Source organism: Oncorhynchus mykiss, chromosome 2, assembly GCF_013265735.2.
Source record: "Oncorhynchus mykiss isolate Arlee chromosome 2, USDA_OmykA_1.1, whole genome shotgun sequence".
NCBI lineage: Eukaryota > Metazoa > Chordata > Actinopteri > Salmoniformes > Salmonidae > Oncorhynchus > Oncorhynchus mykiss.
In genome coordinates, this window is record NC_048566.1 from 41691012 (window position 1) to 41711476 (window position 20465).

At 46.0% G+C, this 20465-nt stretch overlaps 1 protein-coding gene across 2 annotated transcripts; it reads left to right on the top strand.

Moving 5' to 3' along the window:
• The first annotated feature begins 3425 nt into the window (after positions 1-3425).
• On the top strand, positions 3426-19779 carry LOC110489853 (syntabulin). 2 transcript variants are annotated; one of them, XM_021562800.2, is made up of 8 exons: positions 3426-3535; positions 8330-8384; positions 8687-8864; positions 9206-9400; positions 15482-15581; positions 15935-16081; positions 17748-17900; positions 18040-19779. In XM_021562800.2, exons 2-8 carry the CDS (start codon positions 8361-8363, stop codon positions 19163-19165), a joined length of 1923 nt encoding a protein of 640 aa, XP_021418475.1. In that variant the 5' UTR covers positions 3426-3535; positions 8330-8360; the 3' UTR covers positions 19166-19779. The 2 variants fall into 2 exon arrangements, with proteins under 2 accessions (XP_021418475.1, XP_036804422.1); XM_036948527.1 differs by lacking the exon at positions 3426-3535 and having other exon boundaries at positions 8248-8384.
• The last annotated feature ends 686 nt before the right edge of the window (positions 19780-20465 follow it).

The window sequence follows — 20465 nt, forward strand, 5'->3', positions numbered from 1 at the left end:
CTAAAATTTGATATTTTTTTCATACACAGTCGAAGTACAGAAAACGTCTTATGGTCAGTTATTTATCTTTGTAAGAGGATGGAATGTCTGTGATGTTGACTAGCATGTTGTAAGAAATAAAATCAAGTTAATGTTTTTATGCTTTACCATACATTTTGGAAGAGCACATAAAACCCTCCACTTGTAACTGATAATAATATTGTATTTGTATTACTTTATTTTAAAATAGTTACATGAATTCAATATAATTTTCAATACAAGCAATATTTTCATTTTAAATCTGCTTAGGCAAAACATGATTTGATAAACACAACCACAGTGTCACGTTCTGACCTTTATTTCCTTTGTTTTGTCTTTATTTAGTATGGTCAGGGCGTAAGTTGGGGTGGGCAGTCTATGTTTGTTTTTCTGTGTTTGGTTTCTGTTTCGGCCTAGTATGGTTCTCAATCAGAGGCAGGTGTCGTTCGTTGTCTCTGATTGAGAATCATACTTAGGTAGCCTGGGTTTCACTGTTAGTTTGTGGGTGTTTGTTTTCCGAGTCAGTGTTTGTCACCACACATAACTGTTTCATTGATGCACGTTATTTTTGTTTTGTTCGAGTGTTCAGTTGTTTTCGTAATAAATCATTATGGACACTTACCAACGCTGCCTCTTGGTCCGATCCTTACTCCTCTTCAGAAGAGGAGGAATGCCGTTACAGAAACACCCAGCAACCAAGGACCAAGCAGCGTGGTAAAGGACAGCAGCAGCAGCGGCAAAGTACACAGGACTCTCGGACATGGGAGGAGATTCTGGATGGCAAAGGACCCTGGACTCAGCCAGGGGAATATCGCCGTCCCAAGGCAGAGCTGGAGGCAGCAAAGGCGGAGAGGTGCTGGTATGCGGAGGCAGCACGGCAGCGCGGCTGGAAGCCCCAAACATTTCTTGGGGGGGCCACACAGGGAGTGTGGTGAAGCCAGGTAGGAGACCTGCGCCAACTTCCCGTGCTTACCGGAGAGAGAGAGGGACCGGGCAAGCACCGTGTTATGCGGTGGAGCGCACAGTTTCCCCAGTGCGTGTGCATAGCCCGGTGCGGTACATTCCAGTTCCTCGTGCCGGCCGGGCTAGAGTGGGCATCGAACCAGGTGCTATGAAGCCGGCTCTATGCATCTGGTCTCCAGTGCGTCTCCTTGGGCCGGTGTACATGGCATCAGCCTTACGCATGGTGTCCCCGGTTCGCCAGCACAGCCCAGTGTGGGCTATTCCACCTCGCCGCACTGGCCTGGCTACCGTCTTCTGCCTACAGGTGCTCCCACCTGTTCAGCGCTGCCAGAGCCTTCCGTCTGTCCTGAGTCGCCAGAGTCACCCATCTGTCCTGAGCCACCAGAGTCTCCAGTCTGTCCTGCGCCGCCAGAGTCTCCAGTCTGTCCTGAGACGCCAGAGTCTCCCGTCTGTCCTGAGCCGCCTAGGTCTCCCGTCTGTCCTGAGCCGCCAGAGTCTCCCGTCTGTCCTGAGCCGCCAGAGTCTCCCGTCTGTCCTGAGCTGCTAGAGTCTCCCGTCTGTCCTGAGCTGCTAGTCTCCAGTCTGTCCTGAGCCGTCAGAGCCGCCAGTCTGTCCTGAGCCGTCAGAGCCGCCAGTCTGTCCTGAGCCGTCAGAGCCGCCAGTCTGTCATGAGCCGCCAGTCAGCCAGGAGCTGCCAGAGCCGTCAGCCAGCCAGGAGCTGCCAGAGCCGTCAGCCAGCCAGGAGCTGCCAGAGCCGTCAGTCAGCCAGGAGCTGCCAGAGCCGTCAGTCAGCCAGGAGCTGCCAGAGCCGCCAGCCAGCCAGGAGCTGCCAGAGCCGTCAGTCAGCCAGGAGCTGCCAGAGCCGCCAGCCAGGAGCTGCCAGAGCCGCCAGAGCCGTCAGTCAGCCAGGAGCTGCCAGAGCCGCCAGCCAGCCAGGAGCTGCCAGAGCCGCCAGCCAGCCAGGAGCTGCCAGAGCCGCCAGTCAGCCAGGAGCTGCCAGAGCCGCCAGACAGCCAGGAGCTGCCAGAGCCGTAAGTCAGCCAGGAGCTGCCAGAGTCGTCAGTCAGCCAGGAGCTGCCAGAGCCTGTTCTGTTCTTCTGGTGTCTCTCTCCATCACCTATTCTTCTGTTGCTGTCTCTGTGTCTCGTCTGGTGTCTCTCTCCATCACCTATTCTTCTGTTGCTGTCTCTGTGTCTTGTCTGGTGTGTCTTTTTAGTTTTGCAATCCAAAACGGTCAAGGGGATACTTGAGTAGCTTAACTTGTTTTGTGCCTGTGTCTTGGTCACACATCATCCTCTTCCCTACCATTTGGCCCTAGCTGCTGCTGTTCCCCTGGCCTGTTCTCATCTGTCCTCCTTCTTGGCTCCTTCTTGGCTCATCTGAAAGGTAGCAAGGTAGAGGTGCAGCATGTCCTTAGTTAGTTTTAAAGGGAGACTGCACTTCCTGATTTGGCTTCATTTTAGATTTGGTTAATTAAGAAATGCTAGAGGCCATGAATAAATTCAAACGTGAGTTGGTTTTGGGGTGTAGTTTGACGTGGGTGTCTGGTGTGTGTGTGTTCGCAGATGGGAAGAGTAAGCCAAATTATTTAGCCAATTATCTTCAGCCGGCTGGTGTGCAACCTGACTTTGACAGACATTAAATTACACAATGTAAATGAGACAATATTTTCATGTTGCACACCTTTAAGTTGGGGCTTGCACTCTTTCGGGAAGAAGTTTCTGAATATCCAGACTCTGACTGAGTGACAGGCATTTTGCTGAGTGATGATGTTGACATCTAACCGGTGCTGCAAGGGTGGGCGAGGGGTCAAGGGACGTGAGTGGTCCCCTGCGATGTGAAATCTCGATCAATCACAGCAGACACTGTGTCATTCTAGGGGCTTCTTTCAGTGCCTTCTGCCTAGCGCATTATATTGTATTGTTTATTTATATCACAAAAATAAGTCTTAGAAAAATTCTGCATAGTGCAAGTGATGTGTGGTTATGGAAACTCATATCAGACTGAAATATAAGGTTGACGGCTGGAGCAAAAAAAAGGCCTAATGATGCCACTGCTCAATTCCTGTACTCGCCCAGTGACTTCAGCACCATGGACAGGAAACTCTAAACCGCGCCCCAATCATACTGGCATTGCCTGAGATGCAACTATATTGTTTCAAAATGTAGATATGTTGTTGTTATTTCATGCATTTCTTGTTGTCACACACCCTGATATTATTGTCTGTGTCATTCTACATAGGCTATGGGAGGTGGAAGTAGGCGATTCCAGGACGGAACAATCATGCCTGCGTTATGTAACCCAACACTGTTCGAACATTGGTCATATTTGACTTCGAGAGCGCGCTGTCACTGTTGGTGCGTGTTTAGCAGCTTCATCCTCGTCCAATCCTGTGTGCACAGTGTAATTTCCACATATCAAAACACAGAGTGGGATGGGCTCGACAGTCAGACTCGTGATGAACACTGGAGTAACGAGGGACTCGTTGTGGTGTCCGTGATTTAGGCTACACCCGCATCATTTGCAACTGGGGGAATCATCACCAAACATCCAGGCTAGTACAATTATATGTTTATGTAAATAGTTGGATGAAAACATTTAGGAAAAAATAGGAATAGGAAAAAACGATACGCATGTAATTCTGATTTCAAGCTAGCCCATGATGTTGTTTACTTTCCCATTTCTCATCACAATTTGCTATCCATTGGCATATTGTCGTATTTAGTTAAATTCGAAATTATGATTGTAAAATACATGTAATTTAGTTAAGCTATTGCGCATTAACCAAATGTTAAAGGTGGGGCTGGTTGAAAAAATGGTCAGGTTAAGTTTGAACTCATACATCGCTTGATCATATTCAGCACCACGAGACGGTGGACAGCGCCAAAGATTTCAACTGCGTGTTAAATTAATCCCATGGGCGACCATCCCCATATGCATTGATATCTTTCTTCTGGGATTACAAAACATATTTTGGTAGCTATATTTCAGTAAGTTTATGGGCTAGACTATATGTTTTGCATTCGTTGCTGGATTTTGTGAGAATGGTCTAAAATCATTGACAAACCATTAAGAATTCATAATTGTGGCGGGAAACTTGATTTTAGGCCTGCCTTTGATATTCAACTTGGGCAGAGCAGGTAAGAAAAAAAAGAAAAAAAACTACAATAACCTTCATTCAAGTCACCATGAAGCACATCACATACTGTAACCTCTACATGGACAAACATGGTCAGCATTTGCAGAAACTGATATAAGGATATCAAGGAACATTTTGCCATTATAAATTGGCTGATGTGAGCCGTCTGTATTCTCTCTGTAAATAATGTGTATTTAGAGTATTTAGAGTGTATTTAGAATGCACTGAATTGGATGTTATTGACCACCAATAGCAAGTGAAAGCTTTTACACCTTGCCATTGTTATGGGTCTTTTATGGGTATTTACACACACCATAAAGTTCAGGTTGATAAGGATAATCTATGTTGGATTTGGGGAAAATCTATCAAAACACTATAATAGAACTGGATATTTTCAGATGTGGTTTTATTGGAGAAACTGTAATGTATTCCTTTGTGAACATTATCAAAAGACAGAAAATTAGACACCTTGAAACACAGCTTCTATCATCATCCTGAATGCTCACACATGTTTGCATGTACACATACACACACACACACACATACACAATATGTAATGTCCAATAAACTTATGTTCTCTGTTTTTATATGGTTTTAAATATATGATTATGTGCCATACCATATGTAAACCCTCTCAGAGGAAAATATTGGATTATATCATGCTTCTTACAGTTGACTGCCCGAAAGTGCACACTCAAACCAAGCAGGCAGACTAAATACAGATTGATCAGATTAAGGACGCAGTATCGTGAGATAATTCCCAGCTCAGAAATAACCTTTATGTCTTAGTGCAACGCAAAAAAACAAATAAAACTACTTGAATTAAATGAAACCATTATACCCACTAAATGGGCTTTCATAACCAAATTATTTATCTTGTTAAAATATGAGCTTGCCATACCCTGTAGATCTGTGCAGCTATTTAAAGGCCCAGAGGTCTTATATATTTCCACACTGTGTTGGAAAAATACTGTGAAATTGTGAAAATTATAATAATACACTTTTAGTGTAAGAGCTGTTTGAAAAGACCACCTGAAATGTCAGCCTGTTTTGCTGGGATGGCATTTTGGTGACACCACCAGGTGTTAAATTTGTGAATAGACCATGTACAAAGAGCGTTCCAAACCTCTCTGCCAATGACAGCTCATTTCAGTTTTCCCCTCCCCACCCAGACAGTCCTAGCTACATTTTTGTTTGAGAAATTGCTCTTTGCTAAGAAGCTATTTTTTGGACCATTTTCATTTAAATCAATCACAGCAAGGTACATAAATTGTTACCCAGAAATGATTTGATATTGCGATAAACGATTGCAAACCACTAGAAGGGATGAGTAACGTTGCCTGCAGAACAGAACATTATGTTAACTTCCAAAGACCTTAGCCTGGTGGGCTAACACAGTCTTGAGTTATGCAGAACACCCGGATTTGATACCCAGTTGATTGTGTAAGTTCCAGCCGTAGGACCAATGCCAGGAACATTGTGAACAACACAGCCAGGTCACCCGTGATACAAGTCAGTATTAGACGTCCATCCATGTCTGAGGACGTCAGGAGATGATGTGGAAACCAGCCACAAGGGGCAACAGTGAGAGCTGTTCGTCTCAAATTGGCTTATGTTTTTGAAAGTGGACAGGGATGGGGATGGGTGTAAGCATCTACCTCTAATGCCAAAGGTTGCATGTTCAATCCAGCTATAGAAAGTAGTTTTTGAGATTTGTTTCCCTTACCTTAACCATAAAAAAAAAAAAATCCTAACCTTAAGATTTCAACGCTTGGGAAACATGGACGAATTCTGACGTGAGACTGTGAGAGCTTGTTGCAGATGGTCACGTTGTTTTGCATCTTATCTACTGAGAGCATGCATGGGCAGGCTTAGATGAAAACATCTCTCTGTGAATCTGAGGCTGTCAACCTTTCACCCAGGATTCTATCTGCTAAGGGACCACCTTTACCTGCAAGGGAAATGAAATGTTTTTAAATATTTTGAAACGGAGTGAAAATATGCGCTTCTTATTTGACAAGTCCAGGTAGTCTCTCACCGTTTCAGTCCGTTTTCTTTGATCTTTTCTTCTACCTGGGTCATTCCTCATGACCCAGGAAAAGGATATTTACAAGCCCTGCTGAGATTCAATCAGCATTGAGACACTGTATGGACATTATATGATAACAACTATTGAGTATAGTAATGCACAAACTTGATTGCATTTTCCTGACATTGATTGCTGCTGATGTGCACAGAGACAATGGCTCACGTGCGCTTGCTCATATGGGAGCACACCTGACCTTGTTGTAACACTCCCCCCACACTGCCCTAGGCCACACCCGAAGTAAACCACATTGACCTTTGTTATGTTGCAGGAGGAAAACCCTCCTATTGCACGCTTGTTAGATGCAGAACTGTCTGCAAATTTCATTGGCCCCATTTAGCCTGTCTTCCTTGCAGTAGTTTTCCTCTGTTGCTAAGTATGTTGCTAGGGCATGGTTTAGTTGGTAGCTCTGAGACTGTGCCTGCTGCCTAATCTGATTCCACTTTGAAGCTGTGTGCCAGCTATCCAGAGGCGGGCAGAAACAAAAGGAAAACATATCGAGGCATAAAATGCTGGCATACTGCTGTTTTATTGTGATGCTCATGACACACTTCTCAGTTGCCTTAAGAGGTACAAAAAGCTGAGCTCATTTCAGGTGAACTTTTGGGGTGTTCTCATATCAGGGCTGTAGGACCTAGAAGACTAAAAGTGCCTAAAATCTGATATAAAACCTGCCTTCAAGTATAATTTTTTTGTGGTTTAGCTGTTTAACTTATTTCTTCACTCTTACGTGCTGAAAACATACCTGTAGTGTAAGACATGATAGTCACGGTACACAGTGTTTTTCAAGATGGGTGTTTGCTTGGGGACAGGGACAGCAGATGTCCTGAGCTACATTTACCAACATCCTGGGTGCCATGCAGTCAAAATAAAGAGATACAGTCCAGATGCTAAGGGGGGGAAAGTCAGGATTCAGTAAAGTGATAACGAATCAGAGCTTAGGAGTCAATTCCGTCATTTGTTATATAAAAAAAAAGAGAAGATCAAACACGTTCAGACTTACATAACCAACTCCTTAAAGCAATGATGCTAAGAGAGGCACAACATTCAACAGGAGAGGAGGAATGGATAAGGAATTGAGTGATGTCATAATGTGCAGTCAGGCATTATGTGAACCATGATTTATTCAGCCATCAAACATTAATAAAACATACAATTTTGTGCATGTACTGGAGCCTGGATGTCTTTGTATGTCTATGTCAAAATGGAGAGGGTGAATTCAACTACGTGTATAGGGTCTGTGAAAATCAATATAAACTCAAAACACCATACACTATTATTCTGTCATTCTTATCTCAATATTCAGTGAGCGGTTTGCCGGTGCTACTCTCTGGTGTCATCTTGTTGACAGCAAAAAGGCTATTTGGCACAGGATCCCAAAATGGAAGAAATGTCATAATTCTATTATGTTTTTTTGGCAGAATGAATCATGGCGCTGAGGAAAACCTTAGTCAGCCCCTCTCTAATAGATGTGCCCCCGCACTTTGATTCTGTACATAGCCTCGCTATTTTTTTTACTTAACACTTATTTTTCTTAAAACTGCATTGTTGGTTAAGGGCTTGCAAGTAAGCATTTCACTGTAAATGTCTAAACCGGTTGTATTCGGCACATGTGACAAATACAATTTGATTTGAGATGTTTGAAGATGCTGCTGTGTGCTTTCCACCTAGTGGGACATAATTTATTCATTCATTTCTAAATGAAGAGTTAGAAACACACCCAGATCCTCTCTGCAGCATCATTCACGACTAGATAATAGAGGTTGTATTTAGGTTGTATTTTCTCTGGCACATGCATGTGAAGGACTGTAAGCCTGGGTTTTATTGGATTTAAGAAACGGTCTCATGCCTTTGTTCCATGTTTGAGGAAATACATGAAAATATTTTGCAAGTAAAACAAAAATGTTTTCAATCTGGTAGCCTATATTTGATGTGGGGCTCACTGGTTTAATGACCAAGGTCCGGTCAGTATCTGTGCCAGGCAGGGGTGGACGTAGGCGGAGGTGACATTATTTACATAACCAATTTCGGAGAGTCGGCCTTGTTCGTAAATGGTGCAGTGCCAGTGTGCCACATCAGGATGCCTTGGACAGAAATACATCTCACCGTTACTTTTCTCACAGATCCAAAGGGGAAAACACAGCGTTAAGCACAATGGGACCATTCCAGGAATATGAGGTGGGTGTCATGGCAACACTTTGAAAGTTTATCATTTTTAATCTTAACAATTCCACTAATATTTTTGTTCAAATTTTATGAGAATAAAAGTGATAGCATGATAATCTAATCTAGACTGTCACATACGTAGACCATAATTATTTAATGATTGTGCTGCTGGGACAGAGCTAATGTAGCAAGGCAAAAACAAAATGCGCAAAGTTGTATTTACACACACCGAATCACGTATGAATTTGATTTGTTCTTGTGGCAAAAATTAAAGTGGTGAGTTGTGATAGTTGTGATACCTGTATGGTTCTCAGGAAAAGAAGTCATCAGGGAAGGAAAGCCCCCGCAGCCGCATCCCACGCTTGATCCTTCATCCTTTCCACCCTAATGGGAAAGGGTCACCCTTGTCCGAATCACCCATTTCAGAGGAGGAGGGTAAGGACTGTGACATCAGCTCGGACAACTCCAAACGGACCATCAGCTTTTGCTCAGGTAAGTTGTTCCCATGTTTCAGATCAAGGTTAAGGTGCATCATAAGTCTAAAAATAGTTATTCTAATCTCACTAAATTGATCTGAAAACATAAAATGAATAGGAATTTGCTTTCACTTGTCAGTATTGTCACTAGCAGCCAGGGCAGTACTGGCAATGGCAGATGGGCTGGTCTATCTTTAGCCCAGTGGGCCTTCCTAAATCTAATTTGTGTGTGCAGAATTAATGGCCGCCAGTGTGCTAGAAATGCCCAGGACGATTTCTGATCCAAAGGTTCAGTCCCTCTTAATGATTGACTGCTGTGTGTTCCATGCATATTCTTGGCTCTACCTGTCTACATAGATGACACTGGCTGCCCCAGTAGTCAGTCTGTGTCCCCCTCCAAAACCCTGTCAGGGTCAGACAACAGTCCACATGGCTCCCCCACGCCCACTGCAGAGTGCAAGACCAAGGTGAAGAGGGTGAGGTTGATGGCAGAGTGGCACGCACCACCGCCGAGGCACAAGAGGGAGCAGCGATCGTCCACATTGCCCAGAGGTAGGCCACTGCAGGGAATGGCTTCAGGTTTTTTTTGTAGGTGGGGTTAGGAGGCACGTACATACTATAAGGGCACAGGGAGAGACCCAGATGTAGACACGGGAGGCAGATGGTTTGAGTCCCTGATATTTATTATAATCCAAGGGGCAGGCAAGAGAATTGTCGTGGACAGGCAAAAAAGTAAAAACCAGATCAGAGTTCAGGAGGTACAAAGTGGCAGGCAGGCTCGAGGTCAGGGCAGGCAGCATGGTCAGGCAGGCAGGTTCAGAGTCAAGGCAGGCAAGGGTCAAAATCGGGAGGACTAGAAAAGCAAGAGCACGGAAAACCACGCTGGTTGACTTGACAAGAAGAACTAGCAACATACAAACAGGGAACACCAGAATAAATACCCAGGCACTAATGGGGAAGACAGGTGATACCCAGAGGTGGGTGGAGACAATCACAAAGACAGGTCACAGACTGGCTCCAGGTGGTGGGGTTACTAGCAGCAAGACGCCAAAGTGTTGTCTCCATGTCTTGATTGGTTCGCAGCGATTATCCATTGGATTGGGGATGAAACCCAGAGGACAGACTGGCCGATGACCTGATAAGGATGCAAAGCGCCTTCAAGAATCGGGAAGAGAACTGAGGACCCCGAACCGAGATCATGTCGACCGGGAGTCCATTTGGAAGACGTACTGAACCATGAGCTGGGCCATCTCCTTGAATGAAGGTAACTTGTGAAGAGGGATAAAATGGAAAACCTATCCACCACCATCAGAATGGTGGGGTTACCATCTGATGGGGGGGGGGGGGGGGGGGAGCCCAGTGACAAAATCCAGGGAAATAATGGGACCAGGAGCAATGAGGGACAGGGAGTGGCTGAAGGAGGCCAGACGGAGCTGCACCATGCATGCGACAATGAAGGCTGAGACATCAGGAGCCATAGTGGGCCACCAGAAGCATTGTCGGAGGAAAGCCAGGGTACGACGAGCCCCAGGATGACAGGTAAGCCCGGAGGAGTGAGCCCATTCCAGGATTTGAGGCAATGTCAATTCAGGAACGAACATCTGGTTAGCCAGGCCCCTCCCAGGGTATGGCTGGGAACATTGTGTCTTACGGACCAGAGCCTCAATACCCCAAACAACCAAAGCCACCAAACATTAGGCAGGGAGGATGTCTCAGATTCAGAGGGCATGGCAGTGGAATTGTACAGATGGGAGAGTGTCCGGCTTCATGTTTTTGGAACCTGGGCGGTAGGAGATGGTGAAATTGAACCTGGTAAATAACAGGGCCCAACGAGCTTGCCTTGGGTTGAAGCGCTTGGCATTCTAAATTCTAAAGGTCCAACCATACCAAAAATGGATGTTCCACCCCTGTCAGCCAGTGCCTCCACTCCTCCAGAGCCATCTTAACCACTAGGATTTCCCAGTTCCCAATGTCATAGTTCCTTTCCACAGGGTTGAGACATGAAGGCACAGGGATGAAGCTTATGGTCCTGGACAGATCGCTGGGAAAGGACAGCCCCTACTCCCACATCGGCAGTGTCAACCTCAACCACAAACTGATGAGTTGGGTCCGGATTGATGAAGATGGGGCAGTAGTGAATCGCTGCTTTAGATCCCCAAAAGCCTTGTCCGCTGCTAGAGACCATGTGAATGGTACCTTGGGAGAGGTGAGTGCAGAGAGGGGGGCAGCCATGTTGCTGTAGCCCTGAATTAAACTGTGGTAGAAAGGAGCAAACCCCAGAAACTATTGTAGCTGCTCCCTGGACAGAACGAGAGAACCAGGATGTCGTAGGGGTAGACAAAACCACGACTCAACATGTCCCGGAGCACATCGTTGACCAGGGCCTGGAAGACAGCGGGCACGTTGATGAGTCCAAACGGCATGACCAGGTACTCAGTGTCCACCAACAGTGTTGAAAGCCATCTTCTACTCGTGCAGATACGTGAAGGAGACAAGGTGGTAGGCATTCCGAAGGGCCAGTTTGGAAAAAATGGTAGCCCCCTGGAGAGGTTTGAAAGCTGAGGAGAGGAGTGGTAGAGGGTAACGATTTTTGAACGTAATGTCATTGAGGCCCCGGTAATCAATGCATGGACGCAGGGTCTTGTCCTTCTTCCCCGCAAAGAATCCTGCACCAGCAGGAGAGTCAGAAGGACGAACGCTCCCAACAGCCAGAGAGTCCTCGATGTACTCCTCCATGGCCTTGGTCTCAGGACCAGACAGGGAATATAGCCAGCCTCGAGGTGGTGTGGTGCCCAGGAGGAGGTCAATAGCACAATCGTAAAGACGATGTGGAGGAAGAGAGATAGCACGAGCCTTGCTGAAAACCTCCAGGAGGTCATGGTACTCTGCAGGAATGGCAGAGAGATCCAAGGCTGTACTCAAACCTGGAGGCAGACATTCCGGGGAAGGCTGCGCCGCCTTCAGGCAATGTGAATGGCAGAACATGCCCCAACCCAGGACTGAACCCGTGGTCCAGTCAATGTCAGGGTTGTGCTTCTGGAGCCAAGAAAATACCAAAACAATACGGATGTGGGGAGACTCAATGAGGAGAATCTGTATTGACTCACTGCAGTTTACAGATACCTGCATATTAATGGGAATTGTGCGTGACGCTTCCAATGTAGCGGCCTTTCAGTGCCCTGGCATCCATGTGAATGGAGAAGATTTGAGTAGGGATACTTAGTTCCGATACCAGGGTAGCAACCATGAAACTCTCATCTGCCCCAGAGTCAATGAGCACCCGGAGAGACTTAGACTGGCCTCCCCACAGCAAGATCACATAAAAAGTTTGGGTAATGGGAATTAGAGGGTTCCCAGTCAGGCTCACCAATGTACTTGTACCTATTAAGGATTCAGGTCTCTTCACTGGGCAGGTGGCTATGTAATGTCCTACAGCAGCACAATACAGACAACTATTAGAGCTTAGCCTGCATGAATGTTCCCTAGGCGATAATCTAGCTATTCCCAGTTGCATAGGTTCCGGTGTATCCAACTCACCTGTCGATGATTCGCGAGGGAGCTCGGGTGGCCTCAAATCATCTCGGAAAATCAGCCTTCTGGGACTTCCGGATTCCTTCGGAAGTGAACAAGCCGCAGCGGCTGGACGAGTGTGACATAGGTCAGACCTCTCACACCTGCGTTCCTGTAGATGTCCATAAATCCTAATGGTGAGGGCGATGAGGGAATCGAGATCCACTGGTAACACCCAAGCAGCTAGTTAATCTTTTATCACCTCTGATAATCCGTGAAGGTAGGTATCGAATAGGGACTCCGGATTCCAGGCACTCTCGGCGGCCAATTTACGAAAGTCAACAGTGTAGCTTGCCACACTACGGGAGTCGGCAGGGTAGTCTAGTGGTTAGAGCGTTGGACTAGTAACCGGAAGGTTGCAAGTTCAAATACCCGAGCTGACAAGGTACAAATCTGTCGTTCTACTCCTGAACTAGGCCGTCATTGAAAATAAGAATTTGTTCTTAACTGACTTAACTGAATTTTAAAAAAATAATTCAAGATGTTTTTGGGCCACCTCTCTCGCAGATACCAAAGAATCAAAAAACCTTCCTCACCTCTGTTTGAATGTTAAATGATGAGATTACCCATTACAACCTCTGCCACGAAGTCTTCCAGATCATGACAAATAGCGGATTGTTGCTCCCAAACTGCCGTAGCCCAGGAGAGCGCCCTTCCCGACATTAGCGTAATAATATACGCTATTGTCGACCGAGCCAAACATGGCTGCAACTCAAAAATGAGGGAGCACTGAGAAAAAAAACCCTGGCAGATTCCACAATCCCCAGAATATCACCCCGGAGGTGGTAAGCGAGGTTCTCTGGGAGCCGGGGTAGGCTGTACAAACCCACGACTAATAGTAAAAAGGTTACTGGGTGGTGGTGGTGGGGGGGAGGAGACACGGGAGACAGATGGTTCGAGTCTCTGATATTTACTATAATCCAAGGGGCAGGCAAAATAATGGTTGTGGACAGGTAAAAGATCATAAACAAGTGGCAGGCAGGCAGGCAGTATGGTCATAAACAAGTGGCAGGCAAGGTCAGAGCAGGCAGGCAGGCAGGCAGGCAGGCAGGCAGGCAGGCAGGCAGGCAGGCAGGTGAGTTCAGCGTTAAGGCATGCAGGGGACTAGCAAAAGCGAGATAAGAAAAAGCAGGCACATGGAAAACCACACTGGTTGACTTGACAAGACAAACAGGGAACACCGGAATAAATACCCAGTGACTAATGGGGAAATGAGTGACACCTGGAGGTGGATGGAGACCATCACAAAGACAGGTGAAACAGATCAGGGCGTGACACATATGTTGTCCTAGTAGATCTTAGGCTTTCCTCTCAATTCTGATTCTGTTTATATTTATTTGTTTGATTGAAGTACTTGTCTAACTATCAATTGAAATAGATCTAGAAAATAGATCTACGTCAGATTAAAATATATATGAAATAACCATGTGAAATGGTTTCTTGTAGACCAGGGTTGGGCTCAATTCAAATTGAAGGCAGTCAATTCAGGAAGTAAACTAAAATCACAATCCAATAATAGAAAAACTGGCATTTATTTTCAATTACTTCTCAATAAACTCAAAAGTAGAAGCTATTTATTTCAAAAGTTTTTAAATGTCTGCATTTTAAATTAAAATAATTTATTGATTGACTGCCTTTAATTCAAATTGAGCCCAACCCTGATTTCTACATGCTTTGTGTGCATACACAATCTGCAAAGTATTGTTTTCATGTAATTTGAGCAGTAGAAGGTAAGCAACAATGATTTGCTTGGTGAGAGAATGGGAGAATCTCAATTGCACAACACCGATTGGAGGAGACAGTCAGAGTGGCAGGACCTCTGGCTTTCTCATCCAATGGTGTTTGAGAAGGAGGCGAGACGCTGTTACCATTTTGTTTTTTTATGAGAATGCAATTGAGATTAATCGAATCCCCTCAATGTTGGCATTCCTCTGCACAGACGTTGCTGACGCATGCCAGATTTTTAAAAGGCCTGGATAACTATTTTACATATCAGCTAACCACATCATATGACATATGTTATAGCAATCTGGTGCCCACCTATGACAACATCCTAAATATCTCTCACAGTGTACACTTGTTCACTTCCCTTCATGGATTTGAAAGGAACTGACTGGTATAAGAAATATGGTAGAAACTTCCTCTAGCCCGTGCCTACACCAATCCAATGCTTTTACATTTCTGGGGAATACTGAACGAGTGCAGGAAGAAAGAGATATTATTGGGACGCATTCAATGGTTGTGTTCCCCTGCTCAGACATTGTATGCATTAATCAATTGTTGCATGACACTTCATCAACTGCCTTTGGGCACCAGATTGCTATAACATATGTCATATGATGTGGTTAGCTGATATGTAAAATAGTTATCCAGGCCTTGTACAAATCTGGCATGTGTCAGCAACGTCTGTGCAGAGGAACGCCAACATTGAGGGGATTTGATTAATCTGGCCCGGGCACCCCGTTTGAAACCCACATTGATGTTGGCTCAAAACAAAAGTGACGTAAATAAGCACGTGGAGTATTGAGTAGGATTCTGTGTTTTCACATGCAGAAGTTATTGCTTTTGATAGAAATACTTTATCTGCCTTCTAAATTAAAAACAGTTTGAAAATTCAAACATATACTATATGGAAAGGAGATTGTTTCTGGACCATGCGCCATGCTGCCTTGTTGACGACATGACCGAGCAGCGCAGATTACTGTTTGATTTAAGCAGGGCACTCCTCCCTCACTCCTTTTGCCCGTGCAGGTCACGGGCCATGTACTGGTGCCCCCCGAGGCTCAGCATAATTGAATCCGCCCAACGACTTAAGCAAGGTTCCAATCCAGAGAGGCTGCTGATTGGATAATTAATGTTGGACCTGAGGTTTTTCAATTTGGCTGATTAGTAGTCGTTAACAGTCAGACTTCACGTATTGGTTGGCAGCACATTGTACCTGCAATTGACTCACTCAGCGTCGAAGGTTCCGTTTTGTTGTTAGTTCATCACAAATTCACAGTGAGCACTTTACTATGGTTTTATCAAATGGAAAGAGGTGCAATTCAGTGTGTCTGACTGCAGGTAGCGAAGCAGACTTCAGCTCCTCCAGCAGCACGGGCAGCCTAAAGAGAGGGGAGAGCCTGGCCCACAACGCCACAGGGAAGAAGATCTCCTCACGCAGGTGATATGGGGTGGCTCTGTTTCTCTACTGCCTCCATTCTAAGCAGACGCTCCATTACCAATATCTTACCCCACCAGTGTGTGTTTACATTTAAAGGGCCAGTTTCCCAGACCCATATTCAGCCTTATCCTAAACTAAAATGCACTTCAACAAAAATGTAATTGGGTCTGGGAAACCGTTTCAAAACGTATAGCTCTGCTATTTCTTTATTGCTGTTTCTTTTCCTGCTGGTATGTTTTATTTATGAAAAATTACAATAAATCCTTCCCCAATGATAAATGGACATTACAAGACTGTTGTGGAAAATGTAATCTCCTTAGGCAAAGCTAACTACTGCATGTATCTTCCCACAGTCGTGGTGCCCACATCAGGAGCCTCCCGATGTTCAAGCTGGCAGGGAGCCCGTCAGCATCCCATGATGCAGAGCTCTATGCCCCATACAGGACAGTCCCCTCATCCACCAACAGCAGCAGCAACTCCAGCCCCAAAATACCCTCCAGGTAAACAGCCATGTCACACCCATACACTGGCCAGTTCCAGAAACAACCTCCAGTGTTACCCCTTCTGGTATTTTTGTTGCCATATTGCTTATGTGGACAGGGCCTAGATCTGAAATGATTGGATAGCTCAAAGCAGTATGGCAATAATTCCGCCTAGCCTATCAAAGTACAAGAGCAACTACCATGTTCCTATCATTTCAACATGAAATTCCCTAGGAAGAAGGGGCTAGGGGTCCATTTTGTAATGGTGCATCTGTTGCTCTGGGAGGGGTGGGCGTTCACTAGGTGGGGAAATGGTGGATGGATTAGGCTCTATGCCAGGACTGTCATCTCCTTTTCTGAGACAGGGATTATATCGGTCAGGATTGGGCATGCCAAGATTATATCATTTTATGAACAGTCTGGATTTTGTTATTGTGTCTGTGTGCACGGGTGTCAACCTTGGGTTTATAGGAGAGGAGGAGGTCATGAATATTTCATTACTCAGTCAATAGCCAGACTGGCTTGCCTGGCTGCATTCCTGCCTTTTCTTCCCCCCCCACTAACTGTCTCACATTTGGTGGTAGTGCTTCTGGGATCTCGTGTTGCTATGTGGCAGAATATTCACTCGAGGGTTCCTGTGCTGCCATGACGGCAGCACTGCACGAACAAGCTCAACCTTGCCTTTCTGCTCGGACTGTAAAATGACTAACCAGAGCCCTCTTGAATTCAGCCCACAGGCTTAATGTGAGTCATTCCCTATGCAACACAATCCCTACTTATGTATCTTATGCGGACGTGAGAACGTCCATGACTGCATTTCTGTTGCTACAGGTAGTTCCCCCCCCCCCCCCCCCCCCCCCCTTGTTCCCCGCAGCTCTCTTCTGCCTGGCTGGGTTTTGTGTGATGTCCTTGTTCTTTCGCTACGTTCTGCTAGCCTGTTCTATTTCTGTCAGGGATGCAGAGACTCCCATCAAAGCACAAGTCCCAGGTTGTTGCTAGGATATAGTGCTAGCTTTTAAGCCTGTTTGTAAGAGGGGCTGCTCTGCATATTAGCCAAATCCATCCTCTGACACGTTTCATCATTCTTCCTTTAGGCCTGATCACAGGGATATTTCAGAACTGCTCATGTATAATTGTTTAATGTACATGTAGTCAATATAAAAAGTTTGAGGTATTTCGGGGAATTCTCACGCGAAAACACGGTTAACTTGTAGACTACAGCCAAGCAAATGTAAATTGGGCTTTCCCTCATTGCTTCCCTATCCATCCCTGACCGCTTTTGACCAACCTGCCATTTTAGCTTTTTGCAGCATGAAGTTGGCTGGCTGGTTAGCTTATGTCCTGACAGTGCTATCCCCAGTCAGACAGAATCGACTAAGTAATAGCATTGCCCAGCAGCTTTTTTTTCCTCCCTAAAACGAGCTGTTTTGCGTCATGCACGTTGCACCAATCCCTTTATTTTTTTCCATGGCCTAGTTCCTTCCCCAAATCACTGATGGAGCCTCCTGTAGATGGGGCTCAGCACTGCTCGTTGTACTGAACACCGTACAGGATGGTGTGTACAATACATGGGGTGTCTTCTTCCTCAGTATCCATGTTGAGAAAAAGATGGTGTCTCACCAGCAGAACATACAGTATGTGATTCAGGGAAAACGTGTCATTTCCTGTCTCCTCTCCCCATAAGGATGCCCCCCGGACGTTACCACTCCTGTGGGGACAGCCATGGGCTCAGACCCCCCAATCCAGAGCAGTATCTCACCCCCCTGCAGCAGAAGGAGGTGGCCATTCGCCACCTGAGAAGCAAGCTGAGGGAAGCGGAGAACATCGTCCATGACAGGTTACCTTCTCAGTGAACAGCTCATGTTTAGCTTGTTTCCTAAATGCATCCCATAAGCGTACATTCCACCTACAGTGTAGAAAAACATTGCAATCCTGCACAGCTGTAACTACTAGCTTAACACTATTTTCTCCTTCAGGGAGTCCGAGATCGAGGAGCTCAAGTCCCAGCTGGGCAGGATGAGGGAGGACTGGATCGAGGAGGAGTGCCACCGTGTAGAGGCGCAGCTGGCCCTGAAGGAGGCACGCAAGGAGATCAAGCAGCTCCGGCAGGTTGTGGAGACCATGAAGAGCAGTCTGATGGAGAAGGACAAGGGCATCCAGAAGTACTTTGTCGACATCAACATCCAGAACCGCAAGCTGGAGTGCCTGCTGCACAGCATGGAGATGGCCCAGAGTGGCTCCACGCTGCAAGACGAGCCAACCATGGACTTCATCTGTGGTGACTCCCCTGTCAATGATAAGCAGGGGGAGGTGGGTGACCAGGCGGTGGAGGAGATGGCAGACTGTGGGCTGCTGGTCAACGACAACCTGGCACACATGCTCATGTCCACAGAAGTGGACTCTAGCGGTAAGCTACGCTGCCACCCAGAGGCTGGTCCTGGGGTGTCCACTCTACTCCACAGTCTGGAGGAGGAGAAGATCGCACCACTGCCTCCACCACCCTCCAACACGTTCTGTTGCAGCACACTCCCCTTCCCTGCTCCAGAGGAGAAGGCCGTTCAGACCGAGATGGTATCCTTCCCTCCTGACCTGCACACCCTCCTGCTGCAGCTGCTGAAGTTCCATGGTGGTGCAGTTGGAGATGCTCTCCTTCCAGCTTCTACCAGCCTCCTAGAAATCCCAGCACAGCAGGGCCCAGACTTGGCCCCTATCCCGTCCACCTTAAGCCTGCCTAGCTCCTGCCAGCCCATTCCAGTTCTGCCAGTGAGCCCTTATATGTTAAGTAATTCAGGGTTGTGTTGCTCAGACCCTGAGGTGGTCTCCATGCGCTTCATGGAGGAGCTGGATTTTGAGGTGAGCAGTGAGGAGCCCTGCAAGGCCCTCGGGGTGGCTGTGGTCAACAAAAGCTATTGGAGCAGCAGCTTCCTTGTTGATCTTGTTGCTGTGGCCGTACCAGTGTTGCCCACAGTGGCCTGGCTGTATTCCCGGCATGGCGTGGATGGGGCGGCGCCAGTCTACAACATCGCAGCATTGATCCGGGGCTGTTGCATCATGGGATTGCACTCTCTCCGTCATGTCACTCATCATGGGGCAGATGTGTAACGGTCTACGACCCCTGCGTGCACAGCCCGTCCCCTCCAATTAAAGCACTTCAACATTCGTTAATCAAAGAGTATTTGAATATTTAGTTTTTCTACACTTGTGAATATTAATGCTACAGTTATTACTTTAGGTTCCCACGTGGTTACTTTGCACTGTGTACAGTTGTTGCGGTGAGTTAAGTCTTTGTTTATGGTGAAAGGATTTTGTTAATTGTATTTATTTTTCCTCTGTTCTCTTGTGTATAATCTGAGTAGGTGGTTATGCATCATTGATGTCCTGGGCTGGCACTAGTTACCCCTACTTAAAGCAGCCATGTTTTTTTTCTGAAAGTATTAGGATTTCTGAGGGTGGGGATGAAATAGAATGTTCGTTTGAACGAGTGTTTGTAGTGGTTTATGTTCCAAAATAATCTTAAACCTGCAGCCAAAGCTTTATTAATGAACGTTCACTCTTTATTTTTCTACCTGGGAGTAGAGCGTACATGTGTAACAAATTGATAGGTGTCAGACCAACGCTTCAAGACAACTCATACTTGTTTGTGCCTGAGCTACTGTGTGTAATACTCATAACATCAAATGTCCTAATATATTTACTATTAAAGCATGATAATCCCATCCATGTCTGATTCCTCTTGGGCGTGTTCTGGTGCCAAGGGTTTAGCAGACTTTAATCCCAAGCATTTTATAGTGAACATACATTCTAAATGGCATATATCCACATCTCTTCTGTTTCATTGTTCTACAACCAATTGAGATGTGTTGTCCTCATGGGTGCCATTTTCAATTGGTGATTTTCAGCTTCTCTTTAAATGCCAACAAGAAGGATATTTGAGTGAGCAAATTAAACAAAATACTTGGATTTACTGTTTAATCTCCGGTTTAGAAGGGGATCCTTAATTGCAAAGCCACATGTCTGAGGCCAGCTCTGAAAACAGCAGAACACAATGTTCTCGGCCCTGAACGCGAGGGCACATGTTTCTGCATCCGCACAACAGCTCTTAACTACGGAACAAGTTCACATTAATTAAACAGAGCTCTGTCTGAGCCTTTGCATATTACGCTGAACCAAAAATAAACACTGTAGTGTTGGTTTCATGAGCTGAAATAAGATGTTTCCATGTGCACAAAAAGCTTATTTTTGAGCACAAATGTGTTTGCGTCCCTGTTAGTGAGCATTTCTCCTTTGCCAAAATAATTAATCCACCTGACCGGTGTGGCATATCAAGAAGCTGATTAAACGGCATGATCATTACGCAGGTGCACCTTGTGCTGGGGACAAAAGGCCACTCAAATGTGTAATT